Source organism: Pteronotus mesoamericanus, unplaced genomic scaffold, assembly GCF_021234165.1.
Source record: "Pteronotus mesoamericanus isolate MK-2021 breed Mesoamerican mustached bat unplaced genomic scaffold, CSHL_Meso_final contig_436, whole genome shotgun sequence".
Classification (NCBI taxonomy): Eukaryota; Metazoa; Chordata; class Mammalia; order Chiroptera; family Mormoopidae; genus Pteronotus; species Pteronotus mesoamericanus.
Genome location: NW_026555164.1, coordinates 651,646 through 668,446, shown reverse-complemented (window position 1 = coordinate 668,446; position 16,801 = coordinate 651,646). Strand labels below are relative to the sequence as shown.

The window sequence follows — 16,801 nt, the reverse complement described above, 5'->3', positions numbered from 1 at the left end:
CCACAAACCATCACGGGGTCCCGGGGCTGAATGCAGCCTCCGACGCGGGCTCCTGAGAGCCGAGCGCTGGGCCCCCCGCTCAGCCCCAGGCAGGTGTCCTCACAGCGTCCGTAGGGGGCGCCCCCATTTCAAGAGCAAACTGGTCCCTCCCTCTGTGGGTCTTTGCTGGCTGTCCTCGAGGACGGTGACCTCTGGCCCCTGGGCCACACCGGTCCCCCGAGGCCCCCCGATGTGGCCGCGTCTCCAGCGCCGGGTAGAGGTGGCCCTGGGGAGTGGGGAGGCCGCCCTTCCCCACCTTCAGTGCGGCATCTGGCCGAGTCGTCCCTGCCGAGCCCTCCGGAGCGGAACGTGCAGGCACAAGGGCCCCGGCAGCCCGCCGATGCCACCCCCAAAAATGCCCTTGCTCGTCAATGGGGTGGGGTCAGCAGCAGCGAGGACTTCGCCACCCTGGGTCCCACATAAAACCTCAATAATAAAATTGCCTCTGTGGCTTTTCCATTAAGTTTCCATTACTCTGAAAGGGAGCGGGGGTCGTGCTAGAACATTCCAGGGGCCTCCCACCCGAGCTGCCCTTGGGTGCTGGAAAGGCACTCAGACCCCAGCCCGGTGCCCGGCCTCCGCTGGCATTGCGGCGGCCAGAGGCCCGGACAAGCCACCGACCACCCCAAACCCCAGGGTGCTGCTCTGTGGGACAGGCGTTGAGACTCCCAGCTTGTAGGCGACATGCGCACCTGCCACCTTTGGGCTCAGCAGACACGCAGGCAGGTGCAGCGCCTCCTGCTGATGACCCGCTTGGGGTCCCTTGGCAGTGGATGGAGGATCCATTCCCAGTGATGGCGCCGTTGTGGACGGCAGGACACGGTTCCTTGCCACACAGACCAGCGTCTGGGGTGCATTTGCGACTCACTGGTGGCTAGAGCCAGGGCGGCCTGCACTGTCCAGAGACCGGCTCCTGGCGGCCGCCGGGGGAGGATGCGGGGACAGGAGCACCTGAAGACAGCGCCCGGGAGCCGGAAGCAGGACCCTGGCAGGTCTGAGCCGGAAGCTGCCCCCCGCTCCAAGGCTGTGCTGTCTTTGGGAGTGGAGACCCTGTCCTTTGTCCCTCCTGAAAACAAACTCACAGGGGAGACTTGAGGGGCCCAAAGCAGGAAGGAACCTGCCTGGGGAGGCCGGTGGGGGCCTTGATACTTTGTATCTACCAGGCTCTAAAGTTTTAGGACAAATAGAATGTACAGGAGAAGTGCCACACTTTGATACTTTGTATCCATGAGCTGGGGCTGAGGCAACAAACTTTCTGCCGGCGTTCAGGAGGCCAGGGTCTGAGGCCGGGTGGCACACTCCGGTGTGCTGTCTCAGGCGCTGGGGGACCGGGTGTGGGGGGAGGGGCGGTGCCTCGAGGGACGGAGGAGGAGGAGGAGGAGGAGGAGGAGGGGGACTGTGGGAAGGGGGGCTGTCCTGGCCGCCGGGGGCCAGGCCCCACCCTCCTCCTGGCTTCACGGCCCTGCGCTTGGCCCAATGCTGGGCTGTCACTCTCTGTTCCTTTGAACGAGGACCCATGCTTTCCTTCTACTTTGGGACTCCAAATCCTACAGCCAGTCCTGTGCCCCGGAAACCCGTGGGGTCTTGGGGGGAAGGGTTCCCAGGACGGGGTCCACAGCCACTAAGGGCGCAGGGGCTGGGGACGGCGGCCACATTCAGCAAATGATGACACGGGACGCTGTTAAATCGGAATTTCACACAGACAGCAAACACGTCCTCGGTGTAAATACGTCCTTTGCAATATTTGGGGCAGAGCCATACTGGCAGCTTTTTTTTTCTTCTTTCTTTCCGCTTGAAGGTGCCTGGTGGGACTTCGTGGCCGTCCAATCAGCGCAGGCTTGGCAACACCAGCTGGGAGTGTCTGCTGGGCGGGCGGGGGAGCCTAGCGGTTTCCGGGTGGGATCTGTCAGTGGGCACGGCCCGGCTGTGGCCGCGGCGAACCTGGGGTGTGGCCGCTTCCGTGGGGGGACGGACAGGAGGGCACAGGGTCACCGCATCCACCCCCGGCCGGCTCTGGGTGCCGAGGCTTCTGGGGAGGGGGTCTGTGGGCTTTGCCATGCCCAGGGTTCTGGTGGCTCCAATGCACCAGCTTGCAGAGAAGCAGGTCAGGACCCCTGCTTAGCCCATCAGAGAACGAGGCCGGCCCCGTCCATCTGGGCCGCGGGCGGGCTGTCCAGCCCGCAGCTCAGCCCACAGGCCTCGCCCGCCCACGTCTGCTCGTCTCCCCTCAGCGAGCGACTGTGGATTAAAGCGGGAGCCAACGCCAGGGCCATGATTGATATTAAATCTCTGCAAAAGGAAAATTGCCAAGAGTGACTTAGGGTCATTATATGAGGAAATGTAATCACAGCCTCATCCGAGAGGTGTCCTCAGCACCGGGCTGATCGCTGAGCTGCCACTGGGGGTCAGGAGCGCCTCCCGGTCCCGGGGTGGCTCCGCCGGGGGCTGTGGCCGGCGGCGCGGGGGCTGAGCGGCTCGGTGGGGCACTTCAGTCGCACGCACGCAGCCATGAACCCAGGACAACGGTGGCTTCCCGGACAGGCCTTTGGTGCTGAGAGTGCTCCGACGCCTGCGTTGTCTGAGAACGCACAATGGGGGAGCTGGCCTGGGACAGGCCACGTGACACTTAGTGGACGCACCCGCCTGCTTGGTGAGCGGCGCCGCGGAGAAGCCCGCCCGGTTTCACTGTGGGGAGGCGCCCGGCGGAACCCCAGGGAAGGGCACGCCGCCTCTGGGGGCGTAGGTACACAGCTCGGCAACGGAAAAAGCCTTTTGTTTTAATTTAACTTTTACTTGAAGGAAGTTATTAGAAGGCTTTCTGATCAAACAGTTTTCTTAACAATTATTTTTCACCCAACAGACTTTTTTTCCCCCTTTGCTTTTCCTGATTATCTCACATATTTGTTGTTTACGGGTCCACGTCCACACCTCAGGAACGTTCGAGACTCTGGTTTGGAAGCATGTCTGCAACGAAGAGCTGTCACAAACACACAGCGGCTTGATAGGACAATGTAATCATATTTAAACAGATACGTTGAAATCAAATACTTTATTCTGAATACAAACGGGGCGGTGAACACGAGTGGCCGGCCCCAGGATTCGCAGCCCCGGTTCCGACCGTGGGAGACCGGAAGCAGGTCAGGGCCCCTTTGACGGGGCTCCCCCCCCCCCCGGAACGACCTTGAGTCTGCCCCTCTCCGGAGGGGATTTGGAACAGTTTCCAACCCTCAGCTCTGTGAATGCGCTAAACCGACAGACGAGCCTGCTGGGGGGAAAGACCGTGAAAAGATGAGAACAGGAGCGCGGAGAACGGTAGCAGGCAAACGTCTTTACGAAGGAAACCTAACCACACGCTGCGTTTTGCAAATACCAAAGGGCCTCTGCAATGTATTGATTAAAGGTAAATGCTATAGACAGGGTGCTCCTGAGGGCGCCGGCCCCTCAGTCTGCACAGCGTTAGCGACAGCCGGGAGCGGGGTAATACAGGCAGAGGAGACTGCAGCAGAGCAGCCGCTCCGCCGCGCAACCCCTGCTGCCGCAGGCGCCGGCGGGCCGGTTGGGTGCCCGCCTGGACGCCGAAGGGGCCAGGATTTTGCGCTGCACACCGACTGAAAGAGACAGACCCCGCTCCTCATTCACTGCGGGGGCAGGCCCCCCAGGTACTCACGCCTCGCCCTTCCCCTTCCCCCCAAAGCCAGCGGGTGTTGGTGGGGAGGAGGCTCTGCCGGTCCCTCCCTCGACTCCCCGCGGCCGAGTGCGAGGGCAGGTGGGGCGGGCCCTGCTCCGAGCAGCCGCCTGGGTGCAGGGGGGGCCCCACAGTGTCCATTTAACTGCCCCGGGGCCGCCCCTGCCTGCCGAGCGCACAGACCCCGCCGGTTTGGAGGTAGCGGGCGCCAGTGTCCCCGAGGCTCTAGAGGTTAGCGCCTCCCATTAGGCAGAAAACACACACTCAGGCCTGGGAGAGCCCAAAAGCCGGACCGGCTCCTTGCCTCCGACGTCCAGCTCCTTGTCCAGCAAGCGACAGTTGCTGGTTGCTGGGCCAAGCCGGGGTGCATGGGTTCCGGAGGCTCAGGGCCGTGCAGCCGGCAAGGGTGGGTGGTGCCGGGAGCCCCGCGGCTTCGGGAGCCCGTGACACCCCCCCGCCCCCCGCCCGGCAGAGCGCAGCCCCGCAGCCGGGTAAGAGCGGCAGACGGGGACGAGGACGCTCCCCAACGCGAGCGCCACCACCCGCTAAGCGGGCTGCGCTACGTCCCTGCGCTCCGCCAGTCGGCGGGCAGCTGCCCGGAGGGACCATCCGCGCAGGGTCGCGGCAGTGCCCCTCCCGCCGTGGCCCTGGTTCTCTTTCTGAAGGTGAGCAGCGCCGCCCCCAAGGCACTGCAGACCACCCCGCCCCCGCCCCCATACTCCGCGGCTGGGGGCGTTGGGAAGGTGCCCGGAGGGCGCTTCGGGCTCCCGGGTGAGGATTCCAGGCCGCCCTCAAAGCTCAATCCCGGGTCCGGACGGGTGGTGCCTCCCCCGTGGCTCCAAGCTGTTCAGCGTGCACGGGCTGGGAGCCAGGTGGGGGTCGGGCCGAAGCGGGTGACACAGCCATCGCCGGCGTCGGGAAATCCAGGTCGAGCGCGGAGGGAGGGGGCGGCCCCGGGCCTTTAGGGCTTCTCGTGACAGTGTTTGCAAAGCGCGGAGGGCGGCCCCGAGAAGGCGGCGCACTTGTCCGGGCATGGCAGCGCCGCGGCGGCGGGGAAGGGGTACCCGGCGGCCTGGCCGAAGGGCGTGAGGGGCGCGGCGGCCACGGGCACGGCCGGGCCCTGGCCCTGGCCCTGGTGGAGGTAGGCCACGAGGCGCCGCATCTCGTCCAGGGCCTGCGCCTGCATGAGGATGTAGTTCTTGGCCAGCAGCAGCGTGGCGATCTTGGAGAGCTTGCGCACCGACGGGCTGTGCGCGTAGGGGATGACGGCGCGCAGCCCGTCCAGCGCGTCGTTGAGGTCGTGCATGCGCCGCCGCTCGCGCGCGTTGATGCTGAGCCGCAGCGAGCGCTGCTCCCGGGGCCGCCGCCGCCCGTCCGCCGCGCCCCCCGGCCCGGCGCGCCGCCGCCGTTGCTCGAAGGCGTCGTCCTCGTCTCCGCTCTGCTCGCCGCTGCTCTCGGCCGCGGCGACCGGGATGCGGGGCGCGGGCCCCGCGGGGAGGTCGCCGCTCAGGTCGGGCGCGCTGTAGCCGCGGGCCGCCTCGGGCCCCCGGGCCGCCCCGAGGGCGAGGCCAGCGGCCGCGGCCGCGTAGCCTTGGCGCAGCGCCAGGTACGCGTCCCCCGACAGCGACCTAAGTTCGGCCATGGCCGCGCCGAGGCCCGCCCGAGCCGGCCGCTGCCGCAGTGCTGCTCCCGGCTGCACGCGTCCGTCCGGCTGCCTGTAGGTCCCTGAGCCTCCGCGCACGGGGCCTCTCCAGCCCGCCCCCGGCCCGCCCCCGCCCCGCCTCCCGCTCCGCGCCGCGGGCCCGGAGGCGGGCTCCAGCGCCCACGCGCCTCACTCGCGCTTTAAGGTGTGGGGCGCCCGCGGGGACTTCGCGGCCGTCCAATCAGAGCGGGCCTAGCGACCGTCCCTTCCAAGCCCGGCTCCGCCGGCGCCGCAGACCGACGGGCAGGGGCGGGGGCAGCGCAGGGGCGGAGGGGCTGGGGGTCTGGACGGAGATGGGGTGGGGGCGGGGGACCCGCCAGCGCGTTGCTGGCTTCTCGGCTGCGCGCCTTCTGCTGCCTCCTGCCACCCTGGGGGTGCCACCCTGAAGCGCTCTTCTGTGGACACCCTCTTCAGTCCGTCCGGCCCTCGGTCCCTCCGGCGGGAGCCGCCTCCGGCCTCGCGCGGCGCACCGAGGACATCCGACCTCCAGGCGCAAGCGTGGGCGGGGCGCCCAACGGAGATCCTCTCCGCGGTCTTGGGCGCCCAGCGGCTGCACAGCCAGGTAACCCGAGGGGCGAACCGCGCGCCCCTGACCCTGCGCCTCCCCTCCCCCCGCCCCCCGCGAGGCCCTTCACCCTCGGAGGGAAGGACTTTCTATGGGGGGGCCGGGGCTGGGGGCGGTCCCTCCTGGAGGCACCTGCGGACCTGGTCGAGCCGCGGGGGTGGGAGGGGGCGTGGCGAGCGGTGGGACAACGCCGCGGGTGCCCCGGGCAGCACGGGCTGCTGGGGCTGCCGGGGGGCTGCGGTCCAGTGGCCTCGCGCGAGGGTTGAGGGGAGGGCACGCTGTGGTCACACTGAGCAGGGGCACTTGGACCACCCCGGGAGCGAGGCGTGCGGCGCCGTTCGTGGGGACTTGGAGATGTCGGGGGTCACAGGCACGATGCGCCGCCGGAGCAGAGCCCCAGCGTCACTCCGCGGAGATTAAATCAATCCAGTTTGTGGCGCTCAGCCCAGCGACGGTCAGCGTGGGGCGGGCCTGGCCACGGGGATGTCTAAGCTCCGGGCCGTGAGCAAAAGCCGGGACCAGCTCCCGAACCGAACGGCCTTCATCGCCTCCGAGCAGGGCTGGCGCGCGGCGCGGTGGGCGCGGGGGCCGCTGTGGGTGGGAACCCGGCACCGGCCGGGGAACGCGGTTTGCGGTCGGATGCCGCCCCCTGCTGGCTGCCGGCGAGATGACGGCCGCCCGCGCGCGCGGTGTCCCGGGGACCCCGGGGGCGCAGGGAGAGCGCACGGAGCCTGCCTGCTGCGGGTCCTCATTCGGCTGCGGCTCGCGTCCCTGCACAAACGGCTGTGTTCACGGTTTTGATGAAAAGACGAGTGCATATAAAATTTAAAAGGAGGTGCTCCAGGCCCTGAACGACGGCCGTGGCAACGTTAAGAGACGTGAGTGACGCCGGCTAGGAGCCTCCTTGTGGGCTGGACTCCTGCGGGTCTGGAGGAGGGATGGCCCTGCTGGCGTTTTTGTTGATCAAGGGCAGGTGGACCAAAGGTCCCTGCTCCCGCCGGAGCCTCCAGCCTGAGGTTCGGCCCCCGACAGCACTCGCTGCCCCTCCTCCACTCCCGCTGCGGAGCCACGTGGGGGTGCCAGGCCCAGGGACCGGTGTTCAGGGCAGTGCCTCGGCGGGGACCCTGCTCCCCAGCGACGACTCCTTGTCCGCCTGGCTTCCTTGGAGCCGCGACCTGCTGGGGCCCCACGTGCAGAAGGAATCCTGACTGCGTCACACTCATCTGAAAGGAGAGGCACCGCCAGAGCCTTCGGTGACGTGACCCCAGGACGGCGTCAGGCACAGCTGGACCTGGCGCCTGGGGGCGGTGTGGGGACTGGCGCGCCTCCATCCCTCGGCTCGGCTGCGTCCTGGGCTGCCCCAGCCTGACACAGGCGTGCGTCCTGGCAGCTCGGCTCCCCCGAGGAGGCAGGCACCTCAGTTCCCCCCAGCACCTGCACTCTCTCAGCCTGGAAATTTCTGTCCTGGGTCGCAGGCTTGACTCTTGGCCCTTGTGGTTTGGGTGGCCACCCCCCGACTCCACGGACAGGCACCCCGACATCAGAAGCGCCTCCACCTCCCACAAGAGGCTGGTCCCTCGAATACCCTCATCTACCTGGGGGTTCCCCCTCTCTCTGCAGGCCCCTCAGGCCAATCCGGGCGGGTAGTGGGGGGTGGGGGGAACCAGGTGGGCTGCCTTCTGGAAGGCTCTGGGGGAGGCTGCTCTGGGCGGCATCTGCCGGAGCCAGCGGCTGCCGTCTTGCCGCCATGTCTCCCACTTCCAGGGGGCCAGAGTGGCACAGGCTCGCCCCCGTCTTCCGTCAGACCTGGCAGGGACTGGAGGTGCCATTCAGCCAGGTTTGCGTGGGCTCTGCCGCGCCTCCAGCTCCCCGTCCCCCTCGACGCACCCCCCGCACCCTGGGCCACCTCAGGGACGGGGCTGGGCTGAGCCCCACTCCGCATCTGGGCTCAATGCCTCTCTCTTTCGCCTCCGTCCCGCTGGCACTGGGGACTTTTCTGTTGTGCCCGCCCTTCCCCTGGTCCGTCCCAGTGGATGGAATAGTGCCGACCAGACAAACACTCTGTCAACCCAAGTTCTGCTCAGCGAGGAGTGAGGGCTGTACACGTGTGTGCACGAGAGGGCTGGAACCTTCCAACGTGGAGCCGGCAGGGCCGCCAGGAGGAGGTGCGGCCCCAGCAGGTGTGGCCCGGGGGCCGGGGGGGCGGCGGGGACCCCGGGCAGCAGGCAGCGCTGACGCCACCAGGTGGGAATGCCAGGCAGTTACAGTCGACTCTGCCCCGAGTTTCCAAATTAGGCAAATGTGAGGATTTAAAAACGGTGGGAAGCAGAATTCTGTCACGTGTTCTGCAGAGGCTGTGGCTCCAGAATGAGGTGCTCTGAGCATCCCCAGCCACGAATGGAAGTCCTCCGAGGAGGGGTGGACCTGCTGTGTACTGGGGGGGGGGGCGAGTGTGAGGAAGGGGAGGCTGAGGCCACCCGGCCGCTCGGACCGTCCACGCTGTCCACAGGGCAGGCGGGGGGGGGGGCACAGTGTGGCCGGGCAGCCCCGATGCCTGGTCCCTGAGGGCCCCGTGGAATTGTCTTGTGTTCAGCAACCTCTGCTGCCCACAGCCTCAGGCTGCTGAGAATGGTTAGCCAATCAGACGCCCAGCCATGAAATGTCACGTTGGTATTTGGGACATGCGTCCCAGCAGAGTCATTGCAGGCAGCAGGCGGAAAGTGCAAACGTGGCTTATAAACTGCACGTGTTTCCTAGCAGGGAAAAGGGCAAAATAAACGCCCCTCGCCCACCTCCCCGTCTCTCCGGGGCGGCCAGGGTGGGGGGCTGGGAAGGCTGGACAGGCGATGCTCTGGCCCAGAGGGTTGGCTTGTCCTCATTCCAGGCAGGGAGTGTCCCGCGGTGACAGCCATGTCTGGTCACAGCCTGCCCCGTGCCCCACACGGGCCTCAGGAATCAGACCACGTCCAGGCAGAGGCAGACAGCAGTGCACATCTGCCAGGACAGACGCCGTTTCTGCATGTGGACTCGGGCAGAAAGGAGGCTCAGTCGTGAAACCCAAGAGCCCAGAGCGTGGGGTGTGGTTTGGGGTCAGGTGCCGGATTTTGTGCCGTGGTGCCTGGCATTGTTTTGAGCAACTTTTGTTTTGACACTAAGATCCTGCCCTGAGAAATGACAGAGAAGAAAGAAGCAAAGCCCTGGGGGAAGGCCGCCAGCCCCCATGCCCGGAGTGAGACCCCGAGGGCCGACGGGGCAGCCAGCAACACGTGCGAACACGGGGCGCCACGAGCGGGACATGTGTGCAAACCACCGAGGCCTCCACCATCCTTCCTGGTCCCGGGAAGGGGCCACAGGCCGGGAACCTCTGCTGGAGGAGCCGCGGCGACCGGCTGCGTGCGGCTTTGGGGCCTCCCTGCCCCTCCTGGGTCAGACCGGCTGGGCTGTGGCCGGGTGAGCGGCTGGTCCAATCCAGATGGCACGGCAGCGCCCCCTCAGGTGTGGAGCTGGACCAGGGCCTGCCCCTCCGGCCGGCTCCTCCTGTGGTCCGGCCCTTCGCACTGTCCCTACCTCCCCGGGGGGCTTCCAGCTGCCTGCCAGCACCTCCGTGATCATGGCCTCCAAAGGGACCCCAAAAAGATCGCACATCCCCCAGAGGCCACCTCAGCCGTGCGGGCCAGGCAGGACCCCCAGGGCTCCCGGCGCTGCCCTGTGTGGCCCCGGGGGCCGCGTGAGGAGCAGCCGGGGCGTGGAGCACGGGCGCAGCGGGGACAGGCCCCTTGGAGGCTGGGCGGCCTTCCCTCCGAGGGGCACCCCCCTCGGCTCTCAGCCCTGGACGCAGCCCAGGACAAGGAGCGCCTGCACGGCCCCACCGGGGCCCTGCCCAGCTGAGGGCCGCATGCCATCCGCAGGCCGCGCCACTCCTGTGGGGAGCCGGTGTCCCTGGCCCTCAGCCCCAGGCGGGGGTGGGGGTGTGGCTCCCTCCCCCCCGCCCCCGACCCCATTTGTCTCTGCAGCTCGTCCAGCTCCGCCGACACCACTTCCTAACTGGATGGTCAGGGCTGAGTTCTGTGCTCCCAGCTGGACCCGGCGGGCGCGGGAGGCTCCACCTGCGCCCACGGCCCAGGCCACAGGTGGAGCTGCCTTTGGGAGGCGGATCAGGAGGCCTGGGTGCCTGTTTGCCACCAGTTAATTCTGGGGGGCTCTCCTCTGTTCCCTGGGCTGCTCTTGGTCGCTCCTCTGCCCCTCGGTGGGTTTTCCTGGGGGCTCTCGCCGTCTGAAAGCTCCGGACCAGGGCATTTAGCTGCCAGGAGAGAGGAGGGACATCCAGAGACTGTGCCTGAGCGGGGGGGGGGGGGGGGGTGACGCAGGAGGGGAAGCAGGGAGAGAGAGGGGGCGTGTGCAGCCCCTTCAGCCTGAACTCCGGGCGTGGCTGTCCCCGCAGGCTGGGGGTCCCTGAGAAGGGACGAGCAGAGACGTGCAGCTTGGCTCCCATCCCACCCCCTTGGCACCGGCACCTGCCAAGGCTCCCAGCGCGGGAAGCCCCGGCCCGCCAGGCTCTGCTCTGCTGGGCGGAGTGAAGCAGCCGCCGGCCCGACCCCAGGGCTGAGCCCGGCTGACGTGGGACTTGGAGACCAGAGGCCCGAGGGCAGGGCTGCGGCTCGGCTCGCGCCGGCACAACGCACTCTCCCCACGACAGAGTCCACACAGGACCCCGACTGGGCCTCGCGGGGGCAGGGAGTGGAGTGGGAGGTGTTTGCTACTGCGTCATCTTACAGCAAATTCTTGCATGACCCCAATTTAAAGTTTTACCACATTTAGCATCAAAACAGAAAAACCGGTGGCTGCAGTGCCAAAAAGCAATGATATAACTCACAGGCCAGACCCCCTCCCTCTGCGCCATGGCCGTGGGAGGGCAGGAGCCCTGCTTCACGAGGCCTTTGCGATGGGGGATCGGCCGCTGGGAAGCCGAGCCCCACCCTGGCGGGGCCGTGGGTGCTCCGCACTGTCCCCTGGGTGGCCGCGCTCCCGCCGCTTTGCTGGGTGTCGCGGGATTTGCTCTCCGGAGAGGAGCGTCTCCCATCCTGGGCGCAGGGCGTGGGCGGGGAAGGCCCTGGGTTTGCTCTGCCAGGCTCTGCTGTGAGCGCCTTCCACGATGCCTAATTAATCAGGGGTCCTGAAAACAATTAGGGGTTCCCGTGGGCATCATCCCTGACGTGACCACAGGTCGGCTTGGAAAACAAGGGTGCGCGGCCGGCGGGCCTGGGAGCCCCAGCAGTGAAGAGACGCTCGCGTCCCTCGGCACTGGGGAAATGAGGACACTCAGCGCCAGGCCGCCGCCTAATTAGATCTCCGCCAGCCCCAGGGGGCCTGCTGAGGCAGCGTCTAGCCCGCCACAGCCGCAGCCGCTGAACCGGGGGCCGAGCTGGGGTTTGCAGGGAGGCAGGTGGGTGGGGCCGTCGGGGACCCAGCGTCTGTGCACCCGCCCCCCGCCCCGGTGCCCTGGGCAAGAGGTGGAGAAGGGAGGCCCACCTTCGGGCTGGGCCGAGACACTCTCATGGCTCCTCTCACAACTGCTGGTAATTTGCAGCTTAAAAAGCCACTCAGCTGAGGAAACCGGGTGTCGTGTCTTTTCCAAATCAAGGTTTCCGTTGCTCTGAGGTGAACGGCTCTGAAGAGGCACCAGGAAAGGGAGGCGGCGAGAGCTCCCGGGGGTCCTCCGGGCGTCAACGGCGTAGCTCCCGTCCCAGGAGCCTGCGGGGCGGTGCCTCCGCGCGGGGCCTGGTGCCCCACCGGACACCGGACACTGGACACCGGACACGGCCTGGCAGAGCCGCGCCTATGCGGGCCTCCTTCACCCCGAACCTGGGCCCAAAGGGCGGCTCTCCAGTCCCGGGTCCCGTCCTGCTTGTAGCCCGTGTTCAGCGGGGACAGGAGGCAGGCAGACAGGCGGCTGGGAGCCAGGGGAGGTGCACGGGCATGTGGCAGTCGGGGGGCTGCGCGGTGCGTGCCTGTGACTTGGGGGTTGGCTGCCGTCCGCGCTGTGCTGCTGCTGGTGGCTGAGGCTCTGATGAGCCCCACCCACAATGGGGGGCTGGGGCGGGGCAGGGGGCGGGGGTTCTGGTCCCAGCACGGCAGGCCCTGCCTGTTGGCCCCTCGAGAGGGACCCTCCCCGAGTCCAGAAAGATCTCAGGGATCAAAGTCAGGGCCCCGGACACGGCCGGGTGTGAGGTTCCAGACCCCAGGACGCCACGCCCACAGCACCCCTGCGGGCCCGCCCCCTCCCATGGGGACGCACCTGCCTTTCCTTCCAGGGCACAGAAGCCCCCCCCCTCCCGCCCCCGGACCAAGTGTCTCTCTGGACGTCCCCTGACCTCCTCCGGCCCGGAGGCTGCCCTCTCTGCCCGCCCGGCCCCCCAGCCCTGCAAGGCTGGGACCTTCGCCTCCCCCTCCGTTCACACTGCATCCCCGGGACCCTCTGCGACCAAGGCCAGGCAGCCGGCGGGCCTGCGTCCCAGGCCAGCTGGGCAGAGGGTGTGGCAGGCCCCTCCTTTGGCCGCCGGCCAGGGCCCCGGCCCCACTGCCCTGGGAAGGCTGAGAAGAGGGATCTATTTTGTTTGTAAAAAGCTGATTATCACAGATAAATGTATCTAATTAGTCTCATTTGCTGACACACAAGCCTTTAATTGCAGGTTGAATAATTAGACATATCTGCATATGCAAATGACAGTTCTACCCTACGTGGGTCCCACGTGAAGCCTCCGGAGGCTGTCACTCGGTTGCAGGAGAGAATGTGATATATTAATTTGCACAAATACCTTCACTGGGGCCAGGAAGTCCTGCTTGTTGACTGGGAAACCAGGGAGCCGGGCGCCACCTCCTGCGGCAGAACCGTGGGGGACGCGGGCACCCTAGGCGGTGCCCAGGGTCGCGGCTTCCGGGCCACACAGACGCCAGCCCCAAGCTCCGCGGCCTGGCCCCTGCTCCTGGCTGGTGGGTTCGGTGCCCGTGATGCCCGAAGGCGGCTGTGTGGCCCATGCGTGGGGCAGGCACCCTCCCCGGGTCCCGGCTGCCACGGCCGCCTCTCTGAGGGTGCCCTGCAGCCGCCTCAGGGAAAGGCCGGGGTCAGGGGCCCCGCTCCGCGCCCGCCTCCTCCGCTCTGCTTCCGGCCGAGGCCCCGATCCTCCTGGTGACTGGGCCGGGGTGGGGGTCCTAAGTGACCCCTGCAGGTGACCACCCCAACGTCCTCCAGGGCCGCTGGAGGGGATGTGGCCTTCAAGGATGCTCAGGGGACACGGGCCACCCGGAGAGGAGGAAGAAGCGTGAGGGTGACCGTGTCCCAAGCAGGGCCAGGCTGCTGGGGCGCCTGGTGCTGCCCCGGGGTGGGGGCCGTCGGCGTCCCCGCCCCCGCCCCCGCCCCGGGCCTGGGTGGTCACGTGGGCCGCGATGGGGAGGCAGAGTGTGAGGAATTTGGCTCTAGCTGGGGACGGCACATTCCCTGCTTTCCAGACGGCTCTCCGCAGCCCCTCCACCCCCACCCTCCTGTCGCCACGGCAACCAGGGCTCGGTGCCGCCGCCGGGAGCTGACACCCGCCCCTCGTTTTTTCCCCGCCCCCAGCTGGGAGCGCGGGGAGCGGTGCGGCCAGCAGAGGGCAGCGGCGGGTCGGCGCTCGGCTGGGCGCAGAGGGCGGGCCTCGCTGGGCATGGGCCCTGCCATTCGGGGTCCCCGTGTTCCCCGCAAAGGCTGCAGGCCGGCGCCCTGCAGAGGGCACCGCAGGCCGGGGGCAGCCTTTAGCGGGCGTGTCCGCCTTTACGGCCCGCCCCGCGGGGCCCCCGGCCGGCGCTTGCCCTCACTCCCGGCCTCGCCTGTCCGTTCGCCGCTCCCTTCTTGGCCATGCCGGGGGCCTTCCCTCCGGGCAGAGCCAGCGCCCGCCCCGCCTGCGGGCGGCTAGTCTCACACCTTAGCTACAGGGAGAGAAGCCTTCCTGCGAGGCTCCCTCCACCTGAAGGCACCCATCCGGCCCTGAAAGGGGAGAAATTGCCGGAAGGAAGGGGACCCACTCAGCAGTCCGGGGCTGCAGGCCCACCCTCCCCCGGGGGACCGCAGGCACCTGGAGAACATTCTAGCAGCCCCAGCGGAGCCACGGGGTGGGGGCGGGGGCAGCACAGGGCCAACCGCCCGCCTCCCCGGCGGCTGGGGTCCAGACGACAGCCCCCAACCCTGCCCTGGGTCTGGGGGGCAGAGGGGAGCGGGGAGATGCAGGTGCGAGGCCGAGTTGCCGCCTGCCCTCCCGCGAAGGAGCCCGGGACCGGACCCGGGGCGGGACTGTTGGGCCGAGCGCTGGGCGGGGCCTCCTACCCTGGCCCGCCCCAGCTCGGCGGGGGTGGTGCAGGCTGGGCCGAGCTCCCCGCGGAGGCCGCAGGCCTGGGGCTCAGCTGGGAGCGGCGCCTTCAGAACTGGAGGCTGTGCCCGGCGTTGGTGGCCTGACCTGCATGGAGCTGCGGCCTGGGACCCCTCAGCCCTCAGAGCTGAGAGGCCGGGCCCTGCGCGAGGGCTGGAGGTCACAGCGGCCGCGCCCTGGGGGTGGGGCCCGGGCGGGAAGCTTCTGGAAGCCAGCGCAGGTGGGGCTGGTTTGGGGACCGTGCCTAGCCCAGCCCTGGGAGACAGGTGCCTCCCAGAGACACGCTCTCGCCACGTCCCCGTCTTCCTGTGAGGGCAGGCGTGGGCCCCGGGCAGGCGCCGCGCCCCTGTGGGGGCACGTGCCCCTCGCGCGTCCGCGGGGTTTCCTGCCGGAGGCCGACACAGCCCGTGTGCTGTTCACCTCGTCCGGACGCGCCTGTGAGCGCCCGCCCGGACTCCCCTCTCCGCCTCCGCGCGGGCGCGGGAGAGGGGCTGCAACACTCTCAGTGTCTCCTCAAACGGGAGGCCGGGGGCGCCTCGCGTCAGCTCCTGTCCGGGAGCTGCTTCCGCGTCAGGTGTGGCTTAGAAGCCGCCCCTCATCCTGTCTGCCCTCGGAGGCAGGTGCGCGGTCACGGGGGCGGGGGCGCGGGGGGGGGTGCGCAATGCCGTTTGTGAGAATTAAAATGGCCCTTTAGAAAGGACGTCAAAGCAGCTACGTCGGTGGGAGGGACCGTCCACATCAGCTCCCAGACATAGGGGGTGCGCGAGAGAAGAGCGGGTCCCCCCGCTGGTCCCCCGCTCGGCGGGACCCGAGGGGCCCCTGGGGAGCTTGACCCAGGTTTCAGTGTGCGCTGGGCGAGGCCACTTCCTGCCGCCCTTGGGCGTGGCCACCCGCGTCTGGCACCTGTGTGGACGTGGCCGCTGTCCTGCTGCTGAGCCGCCTGCCGGCGCGCACACGGCTCAGACTGTGGGAGGGCAGGGCCTGGCCGGGCCTCCGCCAGGGGCGCCGCGGGTGTCTCCGGGGAGATCAGCGGCGGCTCGAAGCGAAGACGAGGAAACGCGGGTCTGGGTGCCTTTGTGTCTCCTCCGGGGCGGCCGCTCCTCCGCAGACTGCCGGCACGGAAATAATTTTAGAAGCTATTGTTCATCGCCAGCTCTGCCGCTCCTGGTTAAAAACAAGCCCTGAACCGTCGTCAGAGATGCGAAAATAACTCCGCCAGCGGACGGCAGGGACGGACAGAAATAGACCCGGGACCGGACCCCGCGGCGCCCGCTCCGCAGGGCGGCCCCCGCGCTCCTGAGGCAGCCGCCCCGACCTCGTCGCGCCCCCTCTGTGGGGTCGGAGGCTTTCTTTGGGCCTGGGGAGCAGTGAGACCCCCGGGAGGTGGGCGGGGGCACAGGAGGGCTCTCCTCGCGCTGGCGTTTAACGTGGGGCCCCCCGCTGCCCATTCTGTTGCTCCTCTGACGGCCGGGGTGCCCTGCTCACTCCTGTTCCCGGTCGCCTGACTCCGGGGTTCCCTTCCCACTGGGGCCCCATCTGGGGGTGCACCTGCACGGGGCGGGTCTGGGGTCAGGACGAGGGGGCTCCCCCAGATCTCATGCCCCCGCGGCCCTGGCAGGCAGCTTTGCCTCCTGACTCCCCCATTCCTCCTGGAGGGGCCGCCTGCGTGGCGCGCGCTGCTCATCTGCGAGGCGCCTGTTTTTCCTCGGATGCCCCTTGTTTCCCCTCCTCTCGCGCTCATGTATTTTGGGGAATCGCTGCTCACGCGGCTGAAGCAGCTGTGCGCTGACAGGCCTCGTCCGGGGCCGGGGACGGTCGTGTGCCGGCGAGAAGGGCAGGGAGGCTCCGCAAGGACACCCGCGTTCACAGTGCCGTGTCCTCCCTGTGCTCCTCCCGCCCCGCACCCCGAGGCAGCGGCACCTGGACAACCCCTGGTGCGAGGCCAATTTAAACGCCTGGCCCGGGAGGCCCCTGGTCACCCCAAGGGAGCTGAGCCACCGCAGCTCGGCCGGCAGCTTGGAGGGCAGGCCTGTCCTTGCCTGGCCGTGGGCAAAGCCTGCCTCAGCCCCGCCTGGCGAGGGCGGCAGTGCCCACGGGCCGGTGCGGAGGGGCCCGGCCCCTGGCCCGCGGTGCGCGGCCCGGTCAGGCTCTCCCGGGCCTGGGCGCTCTCCGCGGTGCTGAAGACACGGCGCTGCGGACGCTCCGGGGGCTGCCCTCCCGCCCACCGTGAGGGACCATCCTGCCCGCGTGTCTTGGGGACCCGAGTCTGTTCATTAACCTCGACCGGACCTTGAATCTTCTCACCTCGCCCCCGACTCGGCCCCTCCCTTCCTCCCCTCCTGTCCCGCCTCCTCTCTCCTCTCCCTCCTCACAGCAGTGACCCGAGGGGACAGGGAAGGACACCCTTCCCT

General features: G+C 68.4%; 1 protein-coding gene across 1 annotated transcript; it reads right to left on the bottom strand.

Moving 5' to 3' along the window:
• Positions 1-4,685: 4,685 nt before the first annotated feature.
• BHLHE23 (basic helix-loop-helix family member e23) lies at positions 4,686-5,369 on the bottom strand. The gene has a single exon (XM_054577489.1). The coding sequence runs from the start codon at positions 5,364-5,366 to the stop codon at positions 4,686-4,688; it is 681 nt and encodes a 226-aa protein (XP_054433464.1). The 5' UTR covers positions 5,367-5,369.
• Between the last annotated feature and the right edge of the window lie 11,432 nt (positions 5,370-16,801).